Genomic DNA, 17,726 nt, shown 5'->3' with positions numbered 1-17,726 from the left:
CCCCTGTGTCGGGAGCAGCAGCTCATTTGCATTTAAAGGGCCAGGCACAAAACGGTGTGTTTTTGCTCACCCTCAAAAAGTGACAACTTTAACATGCTATATAAAAATATCTGTGGGGTGTTTTGAGCTAAACATTCACACACACACTCTGGGGACATCAATTACTTATTTTACATCATGTGAAAAGGGCATTATACCACCCCTTTAAGCCTCTGAATTTACATACTGTCCTGCCATTGGTCGTTCAGACAGAGAGCCACACCCTTCCTCTAACAAAACAATATAATGTTATGATAGTGCCACGTTTTTTTATTTGTTTTTATGATGAATTTACTGCTTGCATGCAAACATACATTTTTGGATGTTAAAAGACTCTGACTCTCCCAGTTCATATGTTGATTTCCTCTAAACGACTCAACATGTGTTAAAGCAGCCTGACATGTCAACTTCTGGCTCAGTGGTGTGAGTTTGGGACTGTACTGCATTTTTTTCCCCCAAACAAAGGCAGATGGAGAGCGTGTTTGAGAAATCTGTTTTGGAAACATTACTTTTTTTACTGTTTATTTTCAGCGATGTCTTGTCCTCTGTCAAAGAGATGGTCTCTGCCCGCAGGCTACATGTATTTTATGCCAAAAACACATTATATATTCTCATTGTCCTCTTTGTCCGCAGCTCCTGGAGGGCAGCTTCACCTCGCAGGTCAGCCATGAAGTTGATGGTCTTATCTTCCAGCCTATAGGGGTGAGTCTGACACCAGAACACACACACTGGATGTAACTTTACCTGCAGTGAGAGAGAGAGAGAGAGTAAATAAGAGGGTTTGTTTTATGGCTTCCTCAGAAACATAAGTAATAATCCATCAACTATGCTGTATGATACAGTGTGTATGGGCATGAATGCCATCAAGCTGCAAACCAAACTGATTTTTAAACTAATCAATCAAATCTTGAGAAAATTCTCAGCCAAAGACAGGCTTTTTGCTTTGCTTGAAGAAAAAAATTAGTTATGAATGTTGCACAAATATCATATACTGTACGTAAGTGTCATGTGTAACTGCTACACCAGGACTTAGTTCCTCTATATATCATATTCGATACACGAGTTTCTAAAGCCTCAATAAGCAACATGATCAAATTAAAGCAATTAAAAGGCCCTTTATTATAACTGTAAATCATCCACCTTAAGCGTGTGGTTCACTTCTCTTTTTACACGTATATTTAAATAGTTTATATTGTTATTTCAACATGAACACAACTTTGGTTTACTTGATTATCCGTGCATCATTTTTTTTAGATGTATCAAATATGATCCTTTAGCGTAAGGTTTATTTGTTCATCTCTCAATCATTGTATTGCATTGTATTAAATGTTTTAAAACTACAGAGCTTTGTTCATAAAACTAAGCATTTAAATATCTTACTAAGACATGTTATTCAAATCAAATCAAATTAATTTATATAGCACAATTCATACATCAAAGCAATTCAATGTGCTTTACAAAGAAAAGTAATTAAAAAAACAGATAAAACATCATTATAATAGTACAAGATACACACAAACACAAGAAAGATGAAAGAGATTTAAAAGATAGGATAAAAAGGGCATAAGAAACTGTAAGGCTGAACGGTATAGCTCGGTTTAAGAGCTCAATCATAAGCATGAGAAAAAAGAGGATTTAAAAATCAACACATTTGTGGCGCATCTAAGATCTTCTGGTAGTTTGTTCCAGTCGTGTACAGCAGAGACACTAAACGCAGCTTCTCCATGTTTTGTTCTAACTCTGACCTGAGTTCATTGATCTAAGAGTCCTTCTTGGTTTATATTTTTCAAACATTTCCGAAATGTACTCAGGCCCTAAGCAATTCAGCGCTTTATAGACTAAAAGCATCACTTTAAAAACTATTCTATAACTGATTGGGAGCCAATGTACATTTGTAAGAACCGGAGTGATGTGCTCTATTCTCTTAGTCCTGGTTAATAATCTAGCGGCAGCATTCTGAGTGAGCTGGAGCTGCTTTACTGTCTTTATCGGTTATTGGCAGATATAGAGTGACAGCTGATATTTACATGCCTTTTATGTAAGTAGTCTGCTGTTATCTGCTATTAAGTAGTCTGTACTGTTGTAAAACTCATTGATTTACATTAGTATTTGTCCATATGAATATCAGCAACTGCATCAAATTTCATATTTTTGCTCAGTTTGGGCTTCTTAAAAAAATTGAGGTGTTTTTCTTCCTCGAGTATGTGTTACATACTATTAATATCATACTATGTGAGCCATAAAAGCCTGATCTATTAATTATCAACAAACACTGTCTTATTAAATTTTTTTTATCTATTTCAAACTATTATTTATTATATTATGCTTTTTGAGAAAACTAAGATATTGCAGGTGCACATTAACATTTATTTAACAAATACAATTTTAGCCTAAATTTCTTCTAGAATGCCTTCTGTCATAATAAAAAAAGGTTGTAAGTCTTGTCTGCATTCTAGCTTTATTTCATTTCCTAAGTTATAACATTTAAATGGGGAAGGGCGAGTCACAGAATATTGAGACTGAGATATGTACTTACAAGAAACATGATGCTCAATCAAATAAAAAATGATAATAAACCCACACTCCTATTGTTCATCTTTCTATAAATGGGCTGTGCAGGCATTTAAAAAACAAATCAATTCCTATAGCCAAACCTCCGAACATTTGAACTCTCAGAAGAAAGCCCAGGATGCCCACATTAGAATTCACCAGGCATGCGACTTTAAAAACAGATAATCTATGGTCACAGACAAATTCATAAAAACAAAAGCAGGACCCAGGGGGATAAAGGCAGGAGAGATTCACCGCAGGCGTGCCGGATTCAAAGCAGAAGCTCGACATCAATGTGCCTTTGACAGATTAGAAACACAACAGAAGAGAGAGGCGCTCTCAGCTGCAGAAATCACACAAATACTCATCAAAAATAGAAATATATAAAAATAGTCCAATATTGTTCAGTCTTTTTGCAAATTGAAAGGTAAAGGGCATGCACATACACTCCACATTCCTGTGTGACAACCGATCAATCACATCAATATATTTAAAAATGGGCTTCAGAAGCCCTCAGTGTAATGTGTTTTCTCTGCTGACGTCTCTCATTGCTGCGCTTGTCGTCTTAATGCTGGAGAAAGTGCACATTAGCCAGGTGTGGTGTTATATTTCCAATCTTGTATTCAGCGAGCCTCACATGCAGTGCTATCCTCATTTCCACATGTCCTCCAGCTCCTCATATTGAGAGAGAGAATCATGTGACCCTGAATCCAGCATAATGTACAACAATGAAATCAGCCCTGAGACAGTCATTCCACATGACCTTTTCCAGAGAGCAGGAGCGGGAACACGAGGCTTTGTACTGGTACACACCTGACAAACATGCTTTGTGGGACATCTTTTTGTAATTCATTGTTGTGATTAACTGTGATTTTAATTCAATAAATACTGTCCTGAGGTCAGCCTGAGTATTTCCAGTCAAAGTGAAAGGATGGAAACTGGAGGAATCTCATAAACACTCACAGCGCACATTACACAAATAAAACGTATATTTTATATATAATAATTATAACATATAGCTTTAATCACAGGAATAATTTTGAAAATATAAATATAAAACAGTATTTTTGATTTGTAATATGTCACAGTATTAAATTTTTTTTTTTTTCATTTTTGATTAAATAAATAATTATTATTAAAAAAAATCTTACCGACCCCAAAACTTTTGAACAGTAGTCTATATTTTGCAAGAAAAATAAAAAGCCAAAATAAATATTTCACGTATGGCCTTCTAAAGACATTTAAAAGGAAATCCCATTCATACACAGTGGGGATGTTAATAATATTTTTAGTAAATATACATAAATTAAATGCAGCCATATCCATACATAGCAGGGATGCTCAATAATTCAGCATTCTTCCTGCGCAGGATCCAACCTAAACCCAGCACTCCTGAACCAGACGATCAAGGTTGTGGGACTCATTAATATTATGCAGACAGGCGTGTTGCAGACTTACATTTTAAATAATGGCCAGTCTATTTTCATTCTGTCTTATCTGCAAATTCAGGGGAGAAATATGCTTAGTTGTGTGGCCAAGACAAATTTATCATTTTAATATTTGTGAATCATACAATAGATGTGAAGAAGTAGGTCATTACAAATGAGTACTAGAATCTACGAACGCAACCGCTGCTCATGAAGGACAAAGTGAGGAACATAATGTACAGATACAGAGATAGTAACTTTGTTGAGTTTGGAATTAAATTCCAGAGATGTACAGTACTGTACAGTACAGTAATGTTAATATCCCCCCCCCCCCCCCCCCCCCCTCCAAAAAAAAGTTTTTAAGTCAGTTATTTATATCTTTTGCTGTAGTGTGTCAGTAGGAAATATCTGTTTACATTTCCAAACATTCTTTTTGCCATTAATTGTAATAATCCAGTGAGATTTGTGTATGCACAAGGAGTCTGACAACAGCCGGTATGATCTGATCTCACCATCATCGAGTCCGTCTGTGATTACATGAAGAAACAGAAGAAACTGAGACAGACTAAATCCAGAAGAACTGCGGGAACGTCTCCGAGATGCTTGAAGAAACCTTCCTGCAAAGCTACCTGAAAAACTATGCGCAAGTGTACCTGGACAAAAGCCGCTTTAAACGCAAAGGGTCGTTACGCCATATATTGATTTGAATTAGTTAATAGAAGTTAAATCATAAATAAATTCAATTTGTGATTTAATTTTTAAAAGCATTCTCACTTTACAGCATTTTAACACGAGTGCCAGTACTCTTCACAGTCCTGTAGCTTTGCAGGAAGGTTTCTTCAAGCATCTCGGAGACGTTCCCGCAGTTCTTCTGGATTTAGTCTGTCTCAGTTTCTTCTGTTTCTTCATGTAATCACAGACGGACTCGATGATGGTGAGATCAGATCATACCGGCTGTTGTCAGACTCCTTGTGCACTTTTAGATTCTCAAATAACATTCTTACAAATAACATCATGTTTTTGTGTTGGGCTGGGAGCATTAGTTTTTAATTTTATTCTTTATTATGACATTAAAGTGAACCATCTGTTGGTCCATATGTATTAGTAGTAGGTTCAACTTCAGAATATTAATTCTATCAAATGGTGCAGCTTGTTACCTCCGCAGCCTGATGTTTTCCCAAATGTGTCAAAAAGTGGGATTCGATCTGTCAAGGCAGTTTATACAGAGTAAGACATCAATAGCGCAAAGGCTATTTTATGCTCTACAAAAGGTTCTGTGGCAATTATAAAAAGGACAGAGGAGTCCTGCCTCTGGAAATGTTAAATGACTTTGGCACAATGTTGTTGATCAGCCCTGCAGCTTCTGGATTTTTATAGAACAAACCAATCCAAATCTCTTTAGCATTTCAAAAAGACAGGCCCATTCAACCCTTTCTAAAGCCCTTGTGTGCATCCGCTGATAGCACAGCATGTCAGACTCCCTCTTTGATGCTGAACAATATCCCGTCCTTCTGGTCATTCCCTTTTAGGTAATGTAGAAGTATTATCGATGCAAGTCTTCCTGCCACAATTCGAACACGCTTTTGCTCGGGTTTCGGTACCAGGCAACTTAACTTCGCTGCCTCCTAAGACACCTTTATTTTGCCCAGTTCTGAGGATGCTGTTACATTTACCTTTGTTCGGTGAGATTCAGCCGTCTCAATAGGAGTCGCGTTCAAGGTCGTTCACCTTTCAATGTGTGCGATTTCGCCTCATTGACCAATATAAAACTGCTGAGTTTAGAAGTGACCTCTGCGTAACAGGTGTTTCGTGCATCGCTGCACTATTGATAATGGACAATGAACCAATGGATAGAATCCCAGAATTTGCTGCAGTTTAGCTGAGTGAAAAAATACATCCAGGACGAAGAACAAAGCGATATCTCCTGTTGCCTGTATTGAATCCAATGTGCTTTCTCTCCATGTCGACCCATGGAGATCAGTCAGTATGTGTTTGCTCACCTGTTAGAGCATGGCGCCTGCAACATCAAGGTCATGGGTTCAATCCCCAGGGATCACACACAATGGAAAAATGTATACTTTAATGTGCACTGATGCTTTGGATAAAAGCGTCTGCCGGATGCTTGGATGTAAATGTCCATTTCACACAGGATGCTGTGTTATCAAGAGACAATAGCTGGCTTTCCACTCCACAATGTTCCACATTTGGTTTGTGCCTTTATGGTAATTCGGGAATACGAAAACACTGAGCTTTCTTCATCCGCATCCCCCTGATGAAGCAGCTGATTAACCTCCTAGATTTCTCTGGGGAAGAGATGTATTTGCTGTATTAGAGCGATTAATCATTGGTTTTAAAAGCTGCAGGAGGGACATGTAGTGCAATAGCTCACGTAACAATGGCTCAAATACATCACCGTATAGACCTTATGTAGCTCCGCCCCTTTTCAGTGCGGCGCTCGTTGTCTTTTGACTTCCGGTCTGTATTTTCACAGCGATTTTGCGTTTATTAAAGAACGGCTCGTTTTCAAATCTTCCCGGTCGACTGACATTTGTTAAGTCATCTGCTTTAAACATTACAATCCTCATGATAACTTTCGTTTACTTTACATTAAGTAAATCCATTTCAAAAGCTAATTACTCCTGGACAGCAATGCCATAGAAATATACAGAGCGACCGCAAAAACGGAAGTTAAAAGACAATATTGTAAAGATGGCGGCGCCCTCGTTTCTCTGGCGCATAAGGTCTATACCTGTGAACAGCCACGCTCAGAGCAGTTCTGGCGGGTTGTGGAGACTCACTTTAATGGAGGACATTAGTGCAACTCTGATTGGTGGAATTTTCTGTACAGCATCATGGGTAATGTAGTGTTTGTACATAATCCATTTTTGCCAAGTGCATCACATTTGTAATGCAAATTTGAATGCGAGTTTATTCGCATTTCAAGCCTTTCCATTCAGGATTTCTTATGTGCACTTTCCTGATATGGACACCCGGCTGAAGCTGCTCCCTTGCGTTTGGAACAGGACTTTGTATCTACATTAAAAAAAGGCCAACAGAGTGAATGTTTCTTCATTTTGTGTTGACTTTTCCTGGGTTTGGCAATATTAGGGCTTCAGGGAGGAACACCCAGTTTCTCGTAGATCTCAACGAGAAGGCAGTGTAATTTGTCAGGTGCAAAAACAATCTTCCTGCTTTATCCCCTTGCTCATACAATGATTGTTTTTGTTTCAGTAAATTTTAGCGGCAGCTCTATTTGCCAACAACTTATTATATTGCGCTATAAAAAAGTTTCTTGAGAGCATCTGCAAAGCCATTCATTTTCTGCAAAATGCAATTTTCCTGTTCAATATTGCACTACGAAAGTGTTGTTGTTTGTCAAGACCACTTTTGTAAACCTTGAATCCCCCCATTTTATACAAAGACAAGTTTCTGATGTGTTAATCTTATCGTCTTTCTGGCAGGTGTAGTTTTACAGAGGAGGCCGGCTTATCACATAAACACTGCGAACCAAATAACTGCCAAATAACTGGAAACAAGCCATTGTCATAGTGACAAAATATATATATGTTTCAGGGCCGGAAATGTTCTCAGTTGGCCACACATTTAGTTTGGACCTTGCAAAGTGTGACATTTGCAATGTGTCAAAACTAAATTGCTCCCATTATAATGAACGAAGCTGTCTACTCTAAAACACACAGGAAGACAATGGTAAAGTGACAGCTGTGTTTACAGAGAGTTTATAATAACCCCTCCACACACCAGCCAATCACACATGACGACATATTCAGGGAAACTTTTACACACACACACACACACCACCCCCTGATAAACAAGCAAAACTAAGTCTGTTTTGATCTTTCTACCTTTGATGTGCACCAGGTTACTTCACATCACCTGAGCTGCTCTTACACACACCAGCACACACACACCCACACATCCAACACACACCAGCACACACACACCCGCACATCCAACACACACCAGCACACACACACCCGCACATCCAACACACACCCGCACATCCAACACACACCAGCACACACACACCAGCACATCTAACACACACCAGGTGTTTCAGCATCTTTGATGTCTGGAAAGGAAACACACATGTAGTGCAGATCACAACACACGTTTAATAAGAGGCGATTGAATTAGTTCATTACCTTGTTTATTAGAAGGCTGAAGGATGAAATCTACTTAATGAATTAAACAACTTTACATTTCGCCAATGCCAAATAATCTTTACCAAAAACCATCCATCCATCCATCTTCTTCCGCTTATCCGGGGCCGGGTCGCGGGGGCAGCAGTCTAAGCAGGGATGCCCAGACTTCCCTCTCCCTAGACACTTCCTCCAGCTCTTCCGGGGGAACACCGAGGCGTTCCCAGGCCAGCCGGGAGACATAGTCCCTCCAGTGTGTCCTAGGTCTTCCCCGGGGCCTCCTCCCAGTGGGACGCGCCCGGAACACCTTCCCGGGAAAGATGCCCGAGCCACCTCAGCTGACCCCTCTCGATGTGGAGGAGCAGCGGCTCTACTCTGAGCTCCTCCCGAGTGACCGAGCTTCTCACCCTATCTCTAAGTGATCGCCCAGCCACCCTGCGGAGAAAGCTCGTTTCGGCCGCCTGTATCCGGGATCTTGTCCTTTCGGTCATGACCCACAGCTCATGACCATAGGTGAGAGTAGGAACGTAGATTGACCGGTAAATCGAGAGCTTCGCCTTGCGGCTCAGCTCTTTCTTCACCACGACAGACCGGTACATCGACCGCATTACTGCAGAAGCTGCACCGATCCGTCTGTCAATCTCCCGTTCCCTCCTTCCCTCACTCGTGATCAAGACCCCAAGATACTTGAACTCCTCCACTTGAGGCAGGAACTCTCACTAGTCTCACTTTGGTAACTTTGGTTACCAAAAACCAAATAACTATTTAATCATGGTTTCATTCAGCTGTGACAGAATTGAGTCGAATCCTCATGGAATAATTCAAGTCCTGCCTTGCCCAGTTTTGCCCAGAGTGTCCTGTTATTCATCGCACTAGCGAAGCATCATGGGTTTGCGAATGCGGTTTCAGATTGACTTTAATACTTATCATGAGAACAGTGTTGCAGGATGTTTGTAGAAACAGCACTTCACACGGGGTCAAGGTTTCATTGAGCTTTTAAAATGAAAGCAAAAATACTATAAAATTAGTGTCGTAATGAAAATTCATGAACATGTCCTCCTTGTTTGTTTGATGAAAACTGTATTTCAGATAAATAACTGAATTACGTGATCAGACGACCGGGCCGGTTCTCCAGTGTGCATAAGGAAATTGCCCTGTGGTAATTTAATATCTGTGACAGAGATAGATGCGCTTAATATCAGCTTTTGCCTGTGGCGATTGATATCACTCACGATTGAGGTTACGGCTCTGCTGGCTTTGTGCTGACCTGTGACCTGTCATTTATTCACACGCTCTTCTTATCAAAATCTGTCATTAAGAGCCATGTTAGCAAGGGAAACATATTCACCATGAAATGTTTCTGTCAAGGGTTTGTCAAACGCATCTCTTAATCTTTACAAACAGATATTCCTCTATTATTCCAGCATGCATTTCTGCTCCGTTTATAAACCTCCTAATCAGTGTGTTGTCTGAATGACTAATGGAGTAGTGTGTGCAAAATGAGGCCAGTTTAGGGCCATGTGTGTACAGACATTGTGCCACACAGTATATGGATATTAAGTATATCTGTTCAATAGCCATCAGAACCATTTTTGCACAATAGTCAGTAACACTTTACAATAAGATTCCATTTGTTATCTACAATATCTGACATGAACTCACATTGAAAAGTAATTCTAAAACATTTATTAATCTTAATTAATGTTTATTTCAACATTTACTGATATATTATTCAAATTGAAGTTGTATCTGTCATGGCTGCCCCTAATAGTCAACTAAACATTAGGTGACGAGAAAAGGCTTAGTCGACCAAGTTTTAATTAGTCAGTCTCAGAACAAAAACTCCACAGGAACTGCAGAAGTCATGCAGTTTCTGAGGGACTGATTGTTAACACGGCTGGTCCATGTGGTAATTATGTCGGGCAGGCCTATCCAAACGTTCGCCTTTCATTCGTCATCCTCAAACATGGCTTATCATTTGAAACAAAGGAGTATCCCAACGCCAGAATAAAAATATTCATGATTCTGAAGCTGAAAATACTGAATTATTTCAGACGAATATGCTTGAACTCTGTCACCAACTAGATACATTTAAAATAGTGTAGGCCACTTTTCACTGGTAACATCAGACATTTGGCATTATCACAAATATTCCAATATAATTATACATTATATTCAACATTATATATAGTCCACACTATACATGTGAACTATACACAATACATATTGTTGCATTTTTGAATTGCGATATATTGCGACATCCCTATAAATTAGCACCGCGCTTTACTGCATGATGTTTAATTTAACATGCGTTTCTCTATGCGCATCCACTATACGCTGTCAGCTGACACTGACTCAGAAAACACTTGCTTATTCATTATGTTGAAATGTTAAAATGTCAAATGTTCAAAATTATACAAATGTTCAGACAGTCTCCTTTCTGATGTTTTCTCCCCCAACACTTTCATAATCATTACTAGGCGCGTTTCCATTACAGATTTGCGCAAAACGTTTGCGATTTTTTTTTTGTTTGTTTTTTTTGTTTTTTTTAAATGACGGCGTTTCCATTAACTGATGTTATGCGACGACAACTTCATTTTTCCTCTCGCGATCAGTAAAATCATTCCAAAAATCATGGCAACGGACGTTGGTGGGTTTATGTATATCCCAGCCACTGCACTGGCCATTATTATTAATCGAAGGAAATGTATTTTTATTTTCCAAGCATTAATGGTGAGGAAACAACCCTTATTATACTTGTGACCGGCACATATGAGGTGTTTCTGGGTGTTTCTCCCTCATTTCTGCTACGAGGTCTTTATTGTGGCATTTATTTGAGGTTTAGATCATAATAAAGAGCTCTGTCTCATATTCTGTCCAAACACACCGCGTCATCTACGTCAGGTGACCTGTAAATGCGCAAAAACTGTTTCCATTGCCGTTTTGCGAAATATTCTTTTTCGAATTGCCTGAAAAACCTCCTCATGCGAGCGGAAACACTTTTTTGCAATAAATGGGAGTTTTTGCGAAATTGACGTGTTTCCATTGGGCGTATTTTCAATTCACAATTTCAATTTGCGCAATTTGAAGGGTAATGGAAACGCAGCTACTGATGCCAGTTCGCTGCTCCAATCTTTATGTGTGCGCTTGTACTTTATATTTTAAAGCTTTATTATTATGGTTTAGTATTTCCCTGTAATGTAGAACAATGTTAGCAATGTTACATATAATGTTCTTTCTCAGCCCTGAAACTAAAACCATATTCCAATTCCACCCCCCATTATATATTTAAGTCATTAAATTAATATCATTTGAAGTCCAACAGTAATAATCCTGACATTTGTAGGTTATGAATTTGTTCAGAAAGTTCTGCTTTGATGTGTGTAGTGGCTGTGCTTTTAAAGGGTTCAATTTAAAGTCTTAGTAATCTTGGTAATGTTGCGTTTTAAAGGCCCATTGTGGAAACTCGCCCACGCAGCAGCACTTGTTTTCTTCCGAAGATTGCTAACAGCAGACCTTTGTCATTGTGCTTTCAAAACATGTTAACCGTACATTATGGGCAATCTTTTTATTCTATCATTTTGATAACAACTAAAGCTACAAATATGTTAACATTGTCTTAAAGACGTCATATCACGAGGATCACAAAGCTTCCTCACCAATCCAAAAAGAGCATTTATTGACATGAAACTGCAAAAAATGACTCCTGAGCTTTAATGTCAGATATCAGAACCCATCAACACATGATCAACCATTAGAGCATTTCCATGTCAATGATGCCTATCTCGTGACTCTTAACTTGCCGAGGTAATAAAGGGGTTCCTAAACATCAGAAGCGCAAACAATAAGAGAACAATAACAAAGCTTGCATCGTTCCTATCCGCTCTGCAGATCCTTTGGAAAATTCCCAGTGTTAGAAAGTTGGGATTGGTCAAGTTAATTTTGAACATGATTCCTGTTTATTTCAGTCAAATCATAATCGTTGGAGCAGCACATTTTACTGCGATTTGTTTTTGTGTGTGTGTGTGTGTGTGTGTGTGTGTGTGTGTGTGTGTGTGTGAATGTGACCCCTTTCACTAACTAAATAAACTGATTAGGCGATATCTATCACTATAGAGTAGTAGGTTGTTGGGTGAGTAGTCAACTGTCCTAACTGTCCAAGCCTAAGTTAATCCTAGAAACCATGATGTCATGGGTCTCAGAAAGCTTTTGGGAAACTCTCCCTTGTCCCATTCCCGTTACAGGCCTAATGATTACTCTGAATTGTGTTGTTTTTCGGAGGATCGTTCTGTCCTGTCAGCTTGCTCCTGATGGTTTTGTGTCTTTAGCACCAGAAGGAGACTCGGTCAGGCTGTGTCCTAACCAGCCGTGATGAGCAACAGAACATTTTGTTCAGGCACTTGGTTTGCACTTCTGCGGCCCACTGCGAAGTCCTATTCCTCCAAAGTCTGACTCTGCATAACTATCTTTTACACATCAACTGTGTTCTCGTTGGCTGAGATTCTGGCATGTCATGCAGCATGTCCACTTTCAGCGAGGACAAGCCGACGACTTTATGCTGAAAGATAAGTCAGAACTGTTCATTTCTGAGACAGATGGTGAGATTAATCTAGACAGTCTTCCACACATTTTCCATCCATTAATTATCAGATGGAAATGGAAGCAGAAGAGCTTTTGTATAAATGAGAAGTAAGAGTTTGCCGTGGTTGAAAGCATGTGGACGCTAACAGACGAAACCGTACAGCAGCATCATGCATTACAAAGAAGTGAAAAGCTCCAGGTAAACGGGTTAGTCTGCCATGAAGGAATGCTAACAGGGTCGCGCTTGTTTCCATGGTGACGCTTCGGGTTTGTGTTGCGCCCTTGATTGATTTTCACCCCTGCATTCATTGCGTTTGACTCCATCAAGGACTAACGATGCTCTGCTTTTGAGATCTTTGTGTGTCGACCACATGACTGAATAACTGTGCGACTCAATGATTTGATTAAAGAGACACAAAATCTAACTGATTTTCAAAATGTTTTGACAAGCCATAAGAAGATGTGCGGCAGCGACAGGCTGACCTTGGTCTGTCGTGCTTTAATACAATACGATGTTCAAATGCTAAACCTCAAGGCATTTGAGCCGCGGCAGTAACTCAATCCCCATAAAAGCGTTGTTGTTCCAGACGCCTTTCACTCTCAGCAAATATGAGTTACATTTTCAGGGCTGGCAATCTTCTGCATAACTCAAGTGCTTTCAAAATAATTCAAAATAATAAAAAGCTTTTGATTTATCTTCTGCTGAGTGTGTTTTTATCCTTGACTGTAAAAGTTTTTGAAAGTTCTTAAAACATAACCTCAGTTTGACCCTTTACTAAGCCCTGCGGGACTGAGTGGCAGAAGAGCTGCTGCGGGACTGGATTTAATAGGGGAAAGTGCCAAACCATGCGAGGAAAACAAACCATTATCAGTTTAAACTTAAGCCTTTTTTTGGCCGTGTTTATTTAAAAAACAGTGAATTATGCAGAATTTAATTGATGAGTTGTCCATACTAGGGCTTTGACTTTTGCCCAAAAATCATATTCAAAGTTCGTTTGTTTATTAATATTAATATTCGAATATTTATTAATAATATTTTGACCATTAAAATGCCTTCAGTAAGACCTATATTGGTATCAAACTTAAGTTGTATATGTTCTGTCCACCAGTGGGCAGTGTATCAGTCAATGTCAATAGGCAGGCAATGATATTTTCAGAAGAAAAACACACTGTCACAACTTTTTATTAAATAATGGACTTTGTTCTTACTCGTGATTTTTCCCTGTTTCTTTGGGAACCCAAAGTAGCGCCACACGTTGCTTTTCAAATTGTCAGGAGTGTAAATTTCGAACTCCTCGTCAGGCATGGTTGTTGTAGGCGCAATACAAATTATATTCGAATACCGAAGTTCGGAGTCAAAGCCCTAGTCCATACAATATATAACAATTCAATATATAGGGTATGATTTTACCCCTAAATTCAGCATATTAACACAGAAATCCACCTTTCGCTGCCTGGATCCAGTTGTTTCTGTGAATTGAAATTATCCATTTGCTTCTCTGTCCTGTAGCTTTCGGCAGTCTGTAAAAATATACCTCAGATTTCTTGTCAAATCTATAGTTGTACAGTCAATCGCAAAGCTCTTTCCCGTTTTAGATGTGTTTCGTGTGTTTTTCGCTGCATTCACACTGAAAAACAATGCTCAGTCTTGTTGCTCACTTGACGTCACGCGCATATCCACTATAGTGACCCTTGAATACACAGAGGATACACTGCGATTTTTTTTTTCCCCCTCTTTAAATCTTACAAGTGCACACCATGTATTAAGCTTTGTGTCAGGCCTCATTCCCAAATGGTGTTTAATCGGTTAAAGCACTACATTTGCTCTAAGGAAAATTACTGTTAATAACTATCATAATATTAAATTAATAACTGTGAATAAACTGGATAATAACAGTAATTTGTCAGTGGAAAGGGCATCATGCCTTTCTTCTTGCTGAGAAACCGACATCAAAGTTGTCACCTTGTGGCGTGTTGATGATGTGGTTCACATATATACTCCATAAGCACATCATCACTTCCTCTTTCATCATCTCGCCTCATGCTGGGAGTCCTCAGTGGGGTGAGCAAAGCTATTAGGATTTTTATTTTGAGAGCATTTCTGTATTCCTGCAACCTGTTAGATAGTGACTTTACCTTGGAAAAGTGGTGTGCTGTCTGGGCTCTTCGCTTCCAGCTTTTGACAGCATTACTGCTCTGTTCTGGGTTGGGCCTGTTTTTTGCAAAGTGGACCTTTCCAGTCCTGGAAATATATGCATATGATAAGATTGAGAATTTAAAAATAATATTGCGGTGTACCTGTATTTCCAGCCAGGTACCCAGCTCCCCTGGAACTTGAGATATTCATGGGATTTGATGCTAATTTTGACCAAAAGTTGTCGAGCCCCCTTCCCAAAATGAAAGAAACCCAGTTTATAGCAGGAATGTGCAAAATGCACTAGGTTTTGGTTAGTATGCACCCTGCCAACTACAGTAGTCAACATTTGAAGTGGATTAAAAAAGGTAATCAAAGTTGTGCTAAGACAAGAACGGGTATTGGTCAAAATCCATGTATAACTTTGATGAACGGTTTTGAGCCACTCATCAAGTTTTTGAGCCGTTTCATCACATAACTCATCAAAGTTATATATGAATTTTGAACAATACCCCCTTCTTGTCTTAGCACAACTTTGATGAACTTTTTAAATGCACTTCAAATGTTGACTACTGTAGATCGGACAATGAGGAGGTGGCACTTTCTGGTGTTAAAGCTACACTGTGTAGGATTTTCTCCCATCTAGCGGTGAAATTGTTTATGACTACCAACTGAATATTACTTTCTAGCCCCTCCCATTCCGAGGGCGTTTTAACTCCTACGGTGGCCGTATTATTTCAAATCTGCCGGCAGTCGCGAGTAATCTCCCCCTCGCATTCGTCACGGTGCCACTGAGTGTAAAAACACGAAGCTTGAATTTCCAGGTATGTCCCTCTTTGGCGAATGTATTTTCAAGATGGAGGCGCAACATGGCTGCCGCCATTCGAGCGACTCGCTCGTATGTATTATAAATGGCAGATTCTACACTTAATACGAGAATACTTGATTAGTTGGTAGAAGTAATTACACATTAATGAGCACATATCATTTTGAAAGAACAAAGTGTTGTTTGCTAAGAATCAATTAAAAAAATGACACAGTGTAGCTTTAAAGTTTCTACAGATGCTGTATTTGCTGTTCATCCAGGAGAAAGTGCCTGTGGACATAGACCAGTTGTAGATGTGGATCAGAGAAACAATCATTTGGACTGTCACAATGAGGCTTCATTCTTGTCTGAAGAATAGAGTAAAAGCGACCTTGGCAAAGGATGGGCTTTGAAACGAAAGAAGCAGCTGCTGTCATGCATTTACATTTAATCATTTAGCAGTCGCTTTTATCCAAAGGAACTTACTAATGAGGAGAGCAACCGAAGCAATCAAATCAACAATAGGGCAACAATATACAAGTGCTGGAACAAGTCCCAGTTAGTATAATATACCATAAATATCATAATATGTTTGCAGATATTCAGGAAACATACTGAAAAACTCTTCTACAGCCACTTCAGTGTCAGAATGTCTGTTTTTGTTTTGGTCTGTGTGACTCCGCCCACTTCCAGTTCACCCAATAGTGTTTCAACACCCCGGGTTGCCAGTTGGTGGAAAACACATTGTAACTGAGTACAAACTGGGTCAGAGATCGCAGATTCTACCCAACCTAAAAAGCCTTGTGTCCCTCTAAAAATCTCTATGAACGAGAACATATTAAAACGTGAATAAATCAACTCATCAACTTACAAGAGTGTAAGTCTCCTCAGCTTTCATTTTTAATTGCGCTTGTTCCTCTTATGTGTTCAAACTGGCAACCTGTGTGAGCGTCGAGTCTGAGCATGAGGGGGCGGGGGAAACAACGATCTCCGATATTTTCTATTTGGACTGCAGTACCTATTTCGACCACTTGCTGTAATTCTTACAGACTGCACCTTTAACATGTTAAACACAATGGCATCCTTGGTCCGAAAGCATCGTTTCACTCACCAAAATGTAGCTACTCCACAACTGTTGGATGCAGCTCTGTGGTCTTTGGGTTCAATAGCAAGATACTATGGTAAAGCCACTTGTTGTCAGGTTTGGAGAGTACAATCTCATTTGCTGAATCATACAGGACCAAGCTGCTCACAACTGAAACAACAGGGTTTATTCAGAAGTTCTCTGACCCCAGCACGGTCATTTCATCACGTCATGTCCTTGTAAAGATGTTAAAATACTGTACCTACTGTTACTCATACTCTGGATCTCAGATGTACAGTGCTCTTAATATAGTGGAACTGAAACACTGGTTTGCCATGGAGAATCTACTATGATATGATCCACAGTCTGTCAGTTAAAGACCCGTATTTACACTTCCCCATTGAGCTTCAATACCAGTGTTTCCTTCGCTTTCATTTCAACCGCAAGACGTTTTCAGCTACAGATTATCTTTGGCTTCAGGGGTGTTTGAGAGAAACGTGCAGTCAGCTCTATCTTCCCTGAAGCACAGAGGCGATTCCTGTACTTCTGTACTCAGCAGTTGACAGACAATATGTGACGCCTCCATAACTGATGTCACAAAGCTGGGTTTATACTCAATCGTGACAAACAGGTCTTTTGCAAACTATCTAGTATATCTGTTTCAGTTTGACCAAACAGCATGTCGGCTTCTCTCATGACTGTCACAGCGCAGTGTATTTGACGCACAACAGCTCTGGTGCTGCCAGTCAAGCTCGTCTCAGTAAAATAAATCACGCTGTGAAGTCTTGTCTTAGAGGCATTATAGCTTCAGCAACACCTGTGGTCAGGCTGGACATGTTACATCTATGACTAACTGGCAGACAGCTGTCAGTCAAGGCATTAGGGAGAGTGACAGACTGGGAAGTCTCTGTTAAATTAAACTCCCTTACCGTAATTCCTTAACAGT

At 39.6% G+C, this 17,726-nt stretch overlaps 1 protein-coding gene and 1 long non-coding RNA gene across 3 annotated transcripts in view; one reads left to right on the top strand and one right to left on the bottom strand.

The window, feature by feature from the left end:
* rngtt (RNA guanylyltransferase and 5'-phosphatase) overlaps window positions 1-17,726 on the top strand; it is a 116,204-nt gene that overhangs the window by 72,318 nt on the left and 26,160 nt on the right. Inside the window, exon 12 of the mRNA XM_082147934.1 lies at window positions 673-741. Coding sequence (XP_082004060.1) covers window positions 673-741 — 69 coding nt within the window. The remainder of the gene's footprint in view (window positions 1-672; window positions 742-17,726) is intronic.
* Window positions 1-17,726, bottom strand: part of LOC309482568 — a 97,835-nt gene that overhangs the window by 55,398 nt on the left and 24,711 nt on the right. The window contains exon 2 of one of the 2 annotated variants that reach the window (XR_014200301.1): window positions 6,430-6,532. This is a non-coding gene — a long non-coding RNA (uncharacterized lncRNA). Of the gene's footprint in view, window positions 1-6,429; window positions 7,825-17,726 lie in introns of those variants that run through there. The other variant, XR_014200302.1, reaches the window with a different exon arrangement.

Source organism: Leuciscus leuciscus, assembly GCF_965113295.1.
Source record: "Leuciscus leuciscus genome assembly, chromosome: 19".
Classification (NCBI taxonomy): domain Eukaryota; kingdom Metazoa; phylum Chordata; class Actinopteri; order Cypriniformes; family Leuciscidae; genus Leuciscus; species Leuciscus leuciscus.
Note: the sequence above shows the minus strand (reverse complement) of the source record. Positions and strands in the feature narration are given on the sequence as shown.